We start from the raw sequence: 14,444 nt of genomic DNA, 5'->3' as shown, positions 1-14,444 counted from the left end.
CTTAGATATTTGATATGATCTATATATTTATGATTAATATAAGCAATTTTAGTTTAACAATTATTATAAATTATTTTAAATGAATGTTAATACAGATTTTAAATTATATAAATAAGCTGTAGAATCAATAGATAACACTTTTTAAATGACTACATGTGACATGTAACATGTTCGAGTCTCTACTGATGTATATTTTCAACTATATAAACTAACTTAAAGGGTTAGTTCACCCAAAAATGAAAATTATGTCATTAATTACTTACCCTCATGTCGTTCCAAACCCGTGAGACGTCTGTTTATCTTCGGAACACAGTTTAAGATATTTTAGATTTAGTCCGAGAGCTCTCAGTCCCTCCATTGAAGCTGTGTGTACGGTCTACTGTCCATGTCCAGAAAGGTAAGAAAAACATCATCAAAGTAGTCCATGTGACATCAGAGGGTCAGTTAGAATTTTTTGAAGCATCGAAAATACATTTTGGTACAAAAATAGCAAAAACTACGACTTTATTCCGCTTTGTCTTCAGTGTATGATATCTGGTTCGTGTACGAATCATTCGATGTAACCGGATCTTCTTGAACCAGTTAACCAAATCGAACTGAATCGTTTGAAATGGTTCGCGTCTCCAATACGCATTAATCCACAAATGACTCAAGCTGTTAACTTTTTTAATGTGGCTGACACTCCCTCTGAGTTCAAACAAACCAATATCCCGGAGTAATTAATTTACTCAAACAGTACACTGATTGAAACTGCTGTGAAGAGAGAACTGAAGATGAACACCTGGCCGAGCCAGATAACGAACAAAACATTGACTCATTCACGAGTCAAGAACCGCTTCTGTCAGATGCGTCTGATTCGTGAACCGAGGAGCTGATGATACTGCGCATGTGTGATTCAGCGTGAAGCAGACTGACACACAGAGCGTCTGAACCGAACTGATTCTTTTGGTGATTGATTCTGAACTGATTCTGTGCTAGTGTTATGAGCACGGGTAAACCGAAGGCTTGAATCAAGGGCAATCATCGCCAATGTCGTTATTACGCTGGTGAACTGGTTCAAGAAGATCCTGTTACATTGAATGATTCATTCACAAACTGGATATCACAAACTGCTTTGTTTTGAACTCTCTCACAACAGACACGGAAGAGAAGACAATGCTGAATTAACTCGTTGTTTTTGCTATTTTTGGACCAAAATTTTTGATGCTTCAAAAAATTCTAACTGACCCTCTGATGTCACATGGACTACTTTGGTGATGTTTTTACATTTCTGGACATGGACAGTAGACCGTACACACAGCTTCAATGGAGGGACTGAGAGCTCTCAGACTAAATCTAAAATATCTTAAACTGTGTTCCAAAAATAAACTGAAGTCTTACGGGTTTGGAACAACATGAGGGTGAGTTATTAATGACATAATTTTCATTTTGAACAAGTACTTTTAAAAAAAATTGTAAATGCATTTCAATTCATCATATTCTTCAATCTCTTAACCTTTCACACATTAATGTCACAAACTCAGGATCAAAGCCTGAGTTGACAAAGAAATTAGATGATCAGAATCAAGGTACCAACAAAGCCGGATTGGAGTGGTTTCATCAATACGTACACTGGGTCTAAAAAGGCCTCAACAGTGGATTTTCTTTTCATTTTAATTGCTAATTAGCGCCCCGATCCATCAGATGGCGCTCTTTCCCAATGGCGCTGTCAATCATCTCCCAAAATCGTCGAAGAAGAGTTCCTCCCGCCGCCGCAGAGCAACAACCCCAAGCTGACGCACTGCACGCGACAGCAACGCTCGCTTCCAAAATAACATCCCACGTTACACCTGTGCGTTAACACCGCGACGCGTTTGGAGACCCTCTGCGCGGACACAGCTGAAGTGTCGCAGGAGGAGCAGCAGAACGGCCGTTATTCACCGAAAACCTGAAGACAGACTCGCTGATGGCGGCGACAGTGGAGGAGCTCTACCGCAACTACGGCATCCTCGCCGACGAGAAAGAGGATCTCAGCAAAGTAAATAAAGCCTCGTATCTCTGTGCTGTCCGTCTGAATGAAAAGTACTCGTTAGATATTCAATTTGGGAGGGGTTTATTCATTTCAAGGCTACACGCGGCCTCCTCTAGCGTATTAGCATATTAGCCCTAATAGCTGACTGGAAATGTTTTTTGTTTATTTTAGTAAATAAGCTAACAGGACCGTGTACGAACTATAAGGGCAGCTGTGCAGGCGGGAAGCGGATGTTAAATTTGTGTCTGATTAAATACATTTGTTAAATTTGAAGTTTATTAAAGAAAAAGCTATCACGTTTAGCCAAGGCTAATGTTACGCTGTGTGCGTAATGCGTTTGTGAATGTGGGTTCCGCAGTCGCGCGCACAGAAATACTCATTACAACCAGCTCAGGAAGGAGGAGTGGATTTACATAATGCAAACATGGTAGTTTTCCTTATTTTGGGAGCATAAATTCTGATGTTAAGATATTATGTGTAATATCAACCGTAATATTTAATAATAAAATATAATATTTTCTTAATATTACATATTTTTCTTTTATTTTGTGCTTTTATTTGATTTTACTGTCTATATAAATAACCAATCAGAAGCTAAAAGTTAAAAATGAAGTTTTCACCAAGACTGCATTTAACACTTTAACAGTAATATTTTGCTATTACAATTTACGAGAACCATTTTCTATAGCAATATATTTTTTAAATTAAACAGGAATTGTATGCCCTCAAAAAAAGAAAATAAAAAAACAACAATGAATACACAACTGCATAAACAAAGAAGTTTAGTCAACCAGTTTTGTTGTTTTTAAGACTTTTGTCACTTTTACATATGAAAAATAAAATATATTTTTTATAGTTCTTTTTTGGTCTGAATGTATTTTTCCAGTGTGTGTACAAATACAGCTACTTGGTTAAACACACTTTGAAAAGTAATTTGTTCATATGTTAAAATTATCATAAATATTGAAATATATAATTATTTTTACTTCACACACACACACACACACACACACACACATATATATATATATATATATATATATATATATATATATATATATAATGTCACTTATTCTGATCTTTTGTTTTTTGTTCTTTTTTTTTTCTTTTTTTTCAGCACAAAGATGCTTATCAGGTAATTCTGGATGGTGTTAAAGGAGGTCCAAAGGAGAAGCGACTGGCCGCACAGTTCATTCCAAAATTTTTCAGCAGTTTTCCAGAGCTGGCCGATGCAGCCATCAACGCTCAGCTTGATCTGTGTGAGGATGAAGATGTATCTGTGAGTAAATCATCATCATGTTATGGCTGTGAAACCAGAAAACAAATCTTTATGTTGTTGGTTCATCTTTCCTGGTTTCCTGATTATAGATCAGAAGGCAGGCTATCAAGGAACTGCCCCGTTTCGCATCAGGAGAGAATTTACCCAGAGTCGCAGACATCCTCACGCAGCTGCTGCAGACAGGTTGGTATCGCGTCTAACTGAGAACCTGGATTTTAATGTCTTTATTCGCATTTATTCAGTAATCACAATCGCTAACAATACAGTTGAGATCTCATGACAGAACACAGGAGTGAGCGTGGCGCATGGTTGCCAGATTGCTTAAAATAAGCAAAACTCTGGGCAGAAAATGTATCAATGTAACAGAAGTTCTGATTTGGGGATTAGAACTCTTGATATAAATAAAAAATGTTTTTAGTAAAGTTTTAATTTTTTTGAATACATTTAAGTCTCGTCTTAAATTTAGGGCTGCAACTAACGATTATTTTGATAATCGATTAATCTGTCGATTATTTTTATGATTAATCGATTAATCGGTTTATGTACTTATATTTTAGTTTTTTCCATTTTTTCCCCGAGTAAATTATTAATAAAGGGTCTTTATCATTCAGCATAGATTTTTAAGAGATTTTAACCATTTTGCATTGTCATATCCTCATCAAAAATATACCTGGAGTTGTTTTATTATGTTAGTAATCCTTTGTCGAACTCTTCTGCAATCAAAACACTGACCCATACTCTAGCAAAATTCACAAGATTTCAAATATTGTTTTCACCATGGCAGTCCTTAGAGCTCCTAAAGTAGTTTAACATCCCAAACAAAGCTTAAGGAATCTTTGAGAACATATTTTCACGAAGTATAAGGATAAAACAGAATAAAATTGCAGTGCATTGTATTTTATTTTTTACTGGGAAAAAGCTTTATAGCTTATGCTGTGAAATTGTAAACAATCCTTCGAAAAAAAGTGCCAGTGGCATGAAACCTGAATGGAACTCACAATTTAAAGTAAAATCCATCAGAAGGTTGTCCAGAAAAAAAAAATTGGGACACACACAAAAAACCTGCTGTGTGAAAAAGAGCAGTGAATACTTAGAAAAGAAGTGCATTTTAAATATACTCAAACATTTACCTCTCTCATTCAGTCATAATTAGGCTGCAAGTCTGAATTATGAACTAGTAAATGACAAACTGATCACATAACGTGTTTGTAAAGCTTTAAATGTTAACTGTTAAAAAGCAATGTTATCAGCTTTTACGACTAAACATTTGCAAACAACCTTGTACTGGAGAATCTGCACAAATAAAATTCTTATGGGCCGTTCACATATCGCACCTAAAAACGCGTGGAAAACGCTAGTCGCGCCGCTTTCTCCTTCTTTCCAAAGCGCTCGGACAGAAGCGCCCCTGAGGCGTCTGCCTCTGCTAAGCAACCATGACGTGCTCTCTCCATGACGTGCCCTCTCCATGAAGACCCGGAAATTTCAGCAAAGGATAAATGGATGCGGTGTGGACGCGCCTGGAAAAACGGGCGCATCGCACCGCGTGCGTGTCGCGACCGTGTCGCTTCCATTATGAGAGTGCATACTGCGCGCCTAAATAGGAAATAACGAACTTGAGCACGCAAAAGACGCAATATGTGAACGGCCCCTTAACCCTCTGGAGTCTAAGGGTATTTTTGGGGCCTTGAGAAGTTTTGTCATGCCCTGACATTTGTGCTTCTTTCAGTTTCTTATAAATATCTAAATGGGTAAAGTCTAATATCACTGTAATCAGCACAAACTGGGCTATAATAATATGTGAAATGCATGCATGTACATGATTGTATTTTTGAGAAAAAAAATGTTATGCATAGTTAGTGAAAAACTAAAAATGTTAAATCACTTGAATAAGGCAATAAAACACATACACAAAATTGGTTGCCGGAAAAGTTGAGGACTGGAGCTTGTAGCCTAGAATTTTTCTTTCTGAATGATGTGAAAATCATCTTGTTTACTCACTCACAGAAAACAATATATTGATTTAAATTTTCTAAAACACTTTTTGTTGGTAAAAGTCATATGCGAGTAGGCGTCAACTATCATGAATATCATTGTGATTTACACCTGAGAAGACAAAGGCCTGCATAATGAGCTGCATAATGAGCCTCCCATTCAACTGTGCCACTGTGAGGGAGGACTTACAAGAAAGAATGTGAGAACAAAATAAAAGTATATAATTTTATGTTTGTAGTTTATTAAGAATATATTTAATTACCCCACAACATAACTTAATATCCACTTGGGGTAGCAGTTAAACAGTTTATTAGGAACAATCAAAGCTGACTTTCACATTTTTTGGCATCCTTTCTCTAGTCACACAATCCTTCAGAAATCCTTTTAACAATCTTATTTTCTACCAAATAAACCCCATTTATTATCATCATCATTATTATTATTATTATTAATGTTGAAAAGAGCTGAGAATATTTTTCAGGTTTTTTTAGGGGGAATAAATTGAAAGAACTGCATTGTTTTTTACATTTGTTAGTTATCTCTATTTGTCACATTTATATTATTTACATCAAGCTTTTGAATGGTATAGTATTGTATATTGTTATTGAAACTTCATAATGTTTCACTTGATTATACATTTAGTCAGGAATTATAGTTTGGAAAAAGTATTTGGAAAAAGTCTAACTAGTAAAATGTTTACACGTTATGTGAAAACTAGTACAAATAAATAAAAAGAGACTTAATCACGTTTATGATCTCTGCTGAATAAAGTGCTTCAGTCTTTTTTCTGAGGAAATCCATTTCTCAAATCCTCAACCACATCACATCCTTTTTGGGGTGATTTATGTCTTATTCCTCTCATCGCGAAGCAAACAGTAAAATAAAATAAAAACTTGAACAGTCTCGCTGCTTTTTCTTCTGTGTGGGCGTATTCAAGCCGCGCGCTTCAGTTTGAATCTGAATAGCGTGTTCAGCGCGGGGGCGTGGTCACATTAGATATAATGAGCGGAGATATGAAAAACAGACATTGCGTTGTTTTCATATGGATTACTTTATCTCAGAATATTTGTTTTCGGCAGCACTTGTTTAGTTTAGAAGTAGACATTCCAGGCTTTCTATAGATATCTCTCTCATGTCTCTTCGTTGAGTATTCACACAGTTCATTTTAATGAAATGTTTGTACATGACGATCAGCGGAGACAAAGACTGTAGACAGCGCACCTTGTGTGTTATCTTTATTTTATAAGTGCACAAAGGTTTTTTGTTATTATATCTGTATCCAAAAAAAACTAGACCCTTTACAGATTCGATTGATGTATTGCTCTTATCTGTACGATTAAAACTGAGCGTGTAATTTAAGTTCTTTTCGGGGTTATCAGGTGAAAATGACTCAAAACGCATATATGCGTTAATCGACTCGAAAGGGTTAAACAGTTCAGTAGTGCAGAGTTTACAGGTTACTCTTCATTTTGAAGGCTCAAAGTAAAATACTCCCACTTCCCGCTGAATGCTGCAGAGACGCTGTTCGGGAAGCACGTGACATAAAACGAGGCCAGCTATTGGCTATTCGCTACTTCTCCTGCTGCAGTGGCTGAGTAAAACCTCCGGTGGCTCATTACTGCCACACTTTGGTCACCGCAGATTTGAAATATGCACGAAATGAGCCGCTTATGGCAAATAAAATTTATTTAGCGACGAATCGATTACTAAATTAGTTGATAACTATTTTAATAATCGATTTTAATCGATTAAATCGATTCGTTGTTTCAGCTCTACTTAAATTTAAAATAAATTTAAATTTATGCGTTTAGTGCATTCAGGCTAACATTTTTTACCTAACATGTGTACCCTGGGAATCGAACCCACAACGTTTTTCACTGCTAACGCAATGCTCTACCACTGAGCCACAGGAACACTATATATATCGCTACGTCTTATTTCGTTAACAAATTTGCATGTTGATATAGTCTTAGTTATTGTTTATTGACTTTTATATTGTATCCTCTTAGTCATGGGGAAAAAAGCTTGTCAGCTAACACATTTCATCAGTCTTAGTTAACGAAATTCTTGCATTTCTGGATACATTAGTGCATTTAAACAACATACTATTTTTCCAGCTGTTTGATCATAGCTGTTTCTTCTCATTTTTTTAGATGATTCTGCTGAATTCAATCAAGTCAACACCGCTTTGATCTCCATATTCAAAATCGATGCAAAAGGTATTTGCTCATCATACACTCAATGCTTTATGGGTAGAATGTGTTTTCTGTTAATTCCACATACAAAACTACTGTTATTTATTGATGACTAAAAGACTTAAGTTATTGTCCTCTTTGACCCTGGCTTCTTTCTTTTGCAGGAACTATGGGAGGCTTGTTCAGTCAGATCCTGCAGGGAGAAGACATTGTTCGAGAAAGAGCGATTAAGTTTCTCTGTACGAAGTTGAAAATGATGCCAGATGACACAATGACAAAAGAAGTGGAAGATTACATCTTCATAGAGACAAAAAAGGTATCATTTATATTTTTATTGGGGTTGATAAAATTATTTTTGAAAGAAATTTCTTCTGCTCACCAAGACTGCAGTTATTTGATCAGCAAAAATCAAATTGCATCGTATGCTATTGATGCAAAGCTGAATTTTCAGCATCATTCCTCCACTCTTCAGTGTCTCACGATCCTTCAGATATCATTCTAGTTTACTGATTTGCTGCTCAAAAAACATTTCTTATTATCAATGTTGAAAACAGTTGTCCTTCATGTTTTTGTGGAAACCGTGAGACATCTTTTCAGGATTCTTTGATGATTAGACGGTTTTAAAATAACAGCATTTATTTGAAATCGAAATCCTTTGAAACATTTGTAATGTATTTACTTTCTATGTTTTAATCAATGTAATATATTCCTGTTGAATATGTGTTAATTTCAAACACAACCAAAAATCTTATTGACTTGTTTAAAATTTTTAAATGCATGTGCAAAGTTCTTAATGTGCTGGTTATATACATATTTGTTTCATATAGTTTTGGAAAAAATGAAAAGTTTAAGGATATTTACTCTAAAAATGGCATTTGGCATAACCATCAAATTAAAAGAGTAATAATACAGTATGCTTTATTTAAAAAAAAAAAAAGTAAATATTTTTTGTATTTAAGTATTCTACAAAATATAATAAATTTAGTCACACCACGTGACATTTTATAACCTGAGATAACCTTAATTGTTTAAGTAATTATTATTATTATTTTTTTTTTTTTCATTATTTTGCTGCATGTTATTTGCATCACATGCTTTTATTGGTTGCACCGCATATCAAACTGCTCAATTGGCTGTTAGTCTTTCTCACACTTGACCTGTCACTCTCATTGTCTTAGGTCCTAGAGGATGTGACGGGGGAGGAGTTTGTGCTTCTGATGCGTATCCTGTCTGGGCTGAAGAGCATGCAGACTGTGAGCGGGCGGCAGCAGCTGGTGGAGCTGGTGGTGGAGCAGGCTTTCCTGGAGCAGGCGCTGAACCCCGCAGATACAGACAGTGTGGACCGGCTCCTGCAGTGCACGCGCCAGGCCTTACCACTCTTTTCTGTGAGTGAAACCACAGCAACGGTCAGCAATACTATTAGAATATTTCTCCAATAATATTCAGCTGTTGAATTGGTCACTTCCTGACAAAAGCTTGCATGCCTGAATTGTTCACAAAATGATGTGCCAATCTTTAATCCGAACGAGAGAAAAATTGTAGTTTAAGATTTTTATTTATATAAGCATTTAATTATTTTTATATTGTCTTTATTATAAATATTAACAACTAATTACTAGTGCAAATAATCACTGTTCATTTTAATGTAAATCATAATTATTAACATTTCTCCTCTCCTCCAGAAAAATGTGCATTCTACTCGCTTTGTGACATACTTCTGTGAATTTGTGCTGCCCAACCTCAGTCTGCTCACCAGCCCTGTAGCAGAACTGGACATCCAGCTGGAGGTGTGTATAACAAACTGGAAATCATGGTCGGAATGGGTGGAACCCTTTATTAAGCTTGAATGTGAGAGTCATTTTTAACATGAAAAAAGGGCACCTTTTCATTTGATACTTGTCTGTTGAGTTGTTGTTTTTTAGTGTGTGTGTGTTGTTGTTGTTGTTGTTTTGCCCAGATATTTGTAGAATGCTGGAAAAAAAACGATATTTTCTGCTTTGCAGGTACTGAAGTTATTAGCAGAGATGAGTCCGTATTGTGGTGACATGGACAAACTGGAGGTCAATCTCAACATGCTGTTTGAGAAGCTACTGGTAAAGGCTTACATTGAACTCCTGACCTTACACAAGAATTTAGAAAGCTTTCCACTTCAGCCTAGGGGTGTGCGATATGACAATTTTTCATCGTGGACGATGTGTTTCTGCATACTAGATATGGGCAGGTCTTAAAGGGACAGTATTAAACATGCTGCCTATTGTCATTAAAGGGATATGGTTCACCCTAAAATTATTTTCTGTTATTTACTTACATGTTGTCTCAGACCTGTATCAATTTCTTTCTTGTGCTGAACACACAAGATGATATTTTGAAGAATGTGGGTAACCAAACAGTTGCTGGTCCACATTGAATATGATAGTTGGAAATAAATACTCAGTCACTGTGGACCAGCTGCTGTTTATATAAAATATAGCGTTTATATTCAGCAGAAGAAAGAAACTCTTTCAGGTTTAAAACAAATTTTGAGTGTGTAAATGATGGCATAAATATAAAACAGAATTTGACAGAATTTTTATTTTTGGGTGAACTATTTCTTTAATCTTAATAAATAGACAAAACACAAAGAGAAAAATCACTCACTGCTCTTGACTTAAACACTTTAATACAGTTGCTTTAGGAATCAGTTTTTTATTTTTATATTTGTTCATTCAATTTCTTGAATGTTTCTGCTGAGTACACCTATTGTACCATAAAATAAAGCACTGTTTTATTTGTATAATTTGTGTATTTGTAATGTGTATCTTCTTTTTTTTAAGATACAATAATGACAATGATTTTTATCTTTGCCCAATTTCTTTCAAAAAATTGTGATTATATGTTGGCCATATCGCCCACCCTTACTTCAGCCGCTTTGTCATTAAATCTCCTCTCATGCTGTGGTTGTGCTTCTCTCTGTCCTAATGTCTGCAGGAGTTCATGCCCCTGCCTCCAGAGGACGAGAACGGAGAGAATGCTGCCAATGAAGAGCCCAAGCTGCAGTTCAGCTACGTGGAGTGTCTGCTCTTCAGTTTCCATCAGCTGGGCAAAAAACTACCTGACTTTCTCATCGACAAAATCAGTGCAGAGAAGTTGAAGGACTTCAAGATCAGGTCAGATCTCGTATTAATCAAAAACTAAAACTTTCTATTACAAATAACCTGCAAAAAAATAAAGAGCAGCACAACTGTTTGATAATGCTGATAATTGTTCTAATAATAAGAGATAACTGATGATAAAAATAAATGTTTCTTGAGCAGTAAATCAGCATATACGAATGGTTTCTAAAGGATCATGTGACACAGAAGACTGGAGTAATGATGCTGAAAATTCAGCTTTGACATCACAAGAATAAATTACATTTTGTGGTAACACTATTTTATGGTGTCCTTGTTACACGTTACATGTAGTTACTATTATAATAACAATCAATAATGCATAATTACATGTAAGCAACCCTAAGTCTAACCCTAACTATATAGTAAGTACATGTAGTTAATTAATATTACTCAGTATAAGTGCTTTCAAATGATTAATCACATCCAAAAGAAGGTTTTCTTTACATAATGTTTACTGTTTATTACGTGTATATATAAATACACACACAGTTTATATTTAGAAAATATTTCCATGTGTATATACATTTATATTGTATATAAATATATTTTCTGTAAATATAACATTTTTCTTAAATATATACATGCAATGTGTTTGTATTTATAAATACATAATAAATATACACAGTACTATAATATATTGTATTTTATATATATATGTATATGTAATATATATTGTGGAAAAAATCTTTTATTTTGGATGCGATTTATCGACATCACTGACACTGACATTATTGACATCACTGCTCGGTACTTAAATGTGTAATTATACTGTAACAAGGACACCTTAAAATAAAGAGCAACCCATTAAAATAGAAAGCACAATTTTAAAATTGTAATATTTTACAATTTCAGTTTTTACTGTATTTTTGGCAAGAATAACACTTTTTATTATCTTATTACATTACTTTGTGAAGGGCAGATGAACGACGTGAATTAAATGTATAGTTTTTTAGTTCTCTATTATTAATATTACAGGTTACAGTACTTTGCACGGGGGCTTCAAGTTTATATTCGACAGCTGCGTGTGGCTTTGCAAGGCAAGACTGGAGATGCACTAAAGACAGAGGAGGTATGGTTTTATACTTTTTTACAGTGACCTTTGCTTTTTAAAGGTAATAGAATTTAAGATAGTTATTCTCTTGCTTATTTAAATTTTATTTATTTTTTACAATTCCAAAGTGTTTATTTGTCCAAATGTACCTAATCCATATTTTAAAAAAAACTGGAACGAGTATGATGAAAAATGTCCTGTATTCAAATTTTGTCTCTTCACAGAATAAAATCAAAGTTGTGGCTTTGAAGATCACCAACAACATAAATGTTTTAATCAAGGTAACATTCCTGACTTCTCACACTTTTGCAAGTCTTCGCTGTTTTGTCACACTTTTATCTCTTTTCTTTATGTATATTTTCTCCAGGATCTGTTCCATAACCCTCCATCCTATAAAAGCACAGTGACTCTGTCCTGGAAACCGGTGCAGAAGACAGAGGCAGCAGCAATCGGGTACGTGAACGGATCAACCTATACATTTAATCTGCTTGTGAAATTTGTTGCCATGATCTGTGTATATCCTACAGCCAGAAGAGGCAGTCAGGAGAGGACATCGGGGCAACAGCGACAACAAAGAAGCTTCCCACAAATCTGCCCAGGAGGGACGCCCGACAAATATACAACCCGCCCAGTGGGAAATACAGCGCCACCATTGGGAACTTCTCCTACGGTGATCGTCTTAGCAAAACCTGTTCAGTACTATATGAATTAGTATCTGTGTATATAACTGATCTCATCTGTGCCCTCAGAACAACGTGGAGGCTTCAGGGGTGGCCGAGGACGGGGCTTCGGAGGAAGAGGAAACAGAAGCCGAGGCCGGATTTATTAAGAGGACTTGCATATGCTTCTATACCCATGCAACTGCATTACCACAACACAACAATATCTCTCACACAGTTTCTCTCACCTGGTCCTTCCTGCATCTCCCAGGCCTCCATTCATCCTTCTCTCTCCACATTTGTTATTTTTATTCTCTGGTGTGTTTTTGAGAATCTGTTCACAGCCTCCTGCCGCTGGTTATCCCGTTGGTTACAAATGTGTGGGTTGTATTTCTTTCAGGATCATCTTTGTGGAACAAAAAACTGCCACGGTGTATTTTCTTTTTTAAGAGTTTTTGTATGGTGACGTACATCCTTTGTATCTTTTTCTTTTTTTAACTTTTTAATTTTTCAGAGCTTTTGTTGGATCAGAAATCACAGATTTGTAAGAAGTAAAAAATAATATCCTTCTGAATTTTATCAAACTTGTGTGGGTCAAATGCTGTCTTTATTTCAGGACATAAATATTTAAGTTTGTATGACGGCCCTTGTGCTCTGATGTTCGTTTGTTAACTTGATTGTATATTCCACGGAAGTTGTCCTTTTAGAGTAGGATTGACTTTTCAGACTATTACAAAATAATTTAAGGAACCAATCGTTTTCAGATATTGCTTGCATAGATTTGAGTTCACTTTCGATTTCAAACATTGTGCATGCTTAGTTTGTAGGAGATATTTAAGTGTTTTTGATGGAAGGAAATCAGACATTTATGTATTACAGCTGTTGGTTTTCATTTCAAACCAGATTTTTCACCCACATTAAATCTTTTTGCCTTTTTCAACATATTCTCATTGGTTGATTTGAATATGGATATTGGGTAAATATTTATTCAATACCAAATATGCCATGAATTTAGCAATTCACAGATTTTCTACCAGTATTTATGTGCTAATAAAGTGTAAAACTAGTTCATATGGAAGAGTCTCACCACTAGATGGCCATGCAAGTCCACAGAAAGCAGATTTACATTCAAAACACGAAAATTTAGTGGACTTTGAAAAGTGAAAGGCTATTTTAATCTACTTTTGTTTTCTAATCACAGTCTAATTCATAATAACATCGTTTTTCTATTGTTGTGACTCTAGTACACCATATCTCCTTTAACCCTAAAATACATAGGCTTATACATGCATCACAAATGAGATGCAACTAGACAGTTATCAATTTAAAAAAAAAAAAAAAACATTTTAATGATGATTTCGATTTGTGTACGAGAGATTTTGCCTTAATTGTATCCCTTTAATGATACAATCCGAAACAAAAACGTCTTAAAAGCCTATAAATGCGAAACGTTTGTGTGAGGGTTAAGTTAAGTGGTACAGTAAGATGAAACAAATTAAGAATACCCTAACAGATAACGAGAAAAATCAGTTTTAACCATTTGATAATAACAAATATGATTATACATGATTAACACATGACTAATTATGGCATTTGTGCTACGTCAGATGAAATAATCGCCACATGTGAGGTGCACAGCAAAAGAAACATGACACAGACGGATTTGAGGGTTAAATCTGTCGAGTTTCACGTCAACAGGTGTGTTGTGCCGCGCTGTTCACTGAGCGCTAGGTGGCGCTATCAGACCGCGCGAGCGCAGCACGGGCGCTCGTGACTAGGTATTTCCCAAATCAGTCACTGTAGCTCCTCAGTTCCACACGCGCTCTCAGAAAGAGACACAGTGACAGAATAAGAACCCTTCTCTTCATGATTCTGGTCGTGTTAGAGACGCACTTTGCTCTCGGAGTTTAACAAGACCGGAACGATTAAAGAGCAGCACGACTACAGACAGGACGCAACAGTAGGCGTCTGATAGTGATCGGCTATTTTTGTAAGACGTGATAAATCGATGGACCAATCAAGAGGTGGGCAGATAGGCTGGAAAAACAAGCGTGCGATATCAAACAATATGTTCATGGTACTGCAGTGAACAGGTGGGGCAGTGG

The 14,444-nt window shown here is 35.7% G+C and overlaps 1 protein-coding gene across 2 annotated transcripts; it reads left to right on the top strand.

Annotated features, from left to right (window-relative positions):
• The first annotated feature begins 1,726 nt into the window (after positions 1-1,726).
• LOC113043345 (apoptosis inhibitor 5-B-like) lies at positions 1,727-12,570 on the top strand. 2 transcript variants are annotated; one of them, XM_026202666.1, is made up of 14 exons: positions 1,727-2,017; positions 3,129-3,290; positions 3,380-3,473; positions 7,436-7,501; positions 7,642-7,793; positions 8,656-8,883; positions 9,160-9,264; positions 9,481-9,570; positions 10,445-10,623; positions 11,605-11,698; positions 11,905-11,961; positions 12,048-12,133; positions 12,208-12,350; positions 12,430-12,570. In XM_026202666.1, exons 1-14 carry the CDS (start codon positions 1,946-1,948, stop codon positions 12,507-12,509), a joined length of 1,608 nt encoding a protein of 535 aa, XP_026058451.1. In that variant the 5' UTR covers positions 1,727-1,945; the 3' UTR covers positions 12,510-12,570. The 2 variants fall into 2 exon arrangements, with proteins under 2 accessions (XP_026058451.1, XP_026058452.1); XM_026202667.1 differs by having other exon boundaries at positions 1,728-2,017; positions 8,656-8,862.
• The last annotated feature ends 1,874 nt before the right edge of the window (positions 12,571-14,444 follow it).

The sequence above is a fragment of the Carassius auratus genome, chromosome 25 (genome assembly GCF_003368295.1).
Source record: "Carassius auratus strain Wakin chromosome 25, ASM336829v1, whole genome shotgun sequence".
NCBI classification, from domain to species: Eukaryota; Metazoa; Chordata; class Actinopteri; order Cypriniformes; family Cyprinidae; genus Carassius; species Carassius auratus.
This window is presented reverse-complemented; position numbering and strand designations above follow the sequence as displayed.

Bases quoted from the DNA above. Each gene is read 5' to 3' on its own strand.
- LOC113043345 (XM_026202666.1), top strand. From the start codon at position 1,946: ATGGCGGCGACAGTGGAGGAGCTCTACCGCAACTACGGCATCCTCGCC. The intron at 3,291-3,379 runs GTGAGTAAATCA...TCCTGATTATAG, and splicing joins GTGAGGATGAAGATGTATCT to ATCAGAAGGCAGGCTATCAA. The intron at 7,794-8,655 runs GTATCATTTATA...TCATTGTCTTAG, and splicing joins TCTTCATAGAGACAAAAAAG to GTCCTAGAGGATGTGACGGG.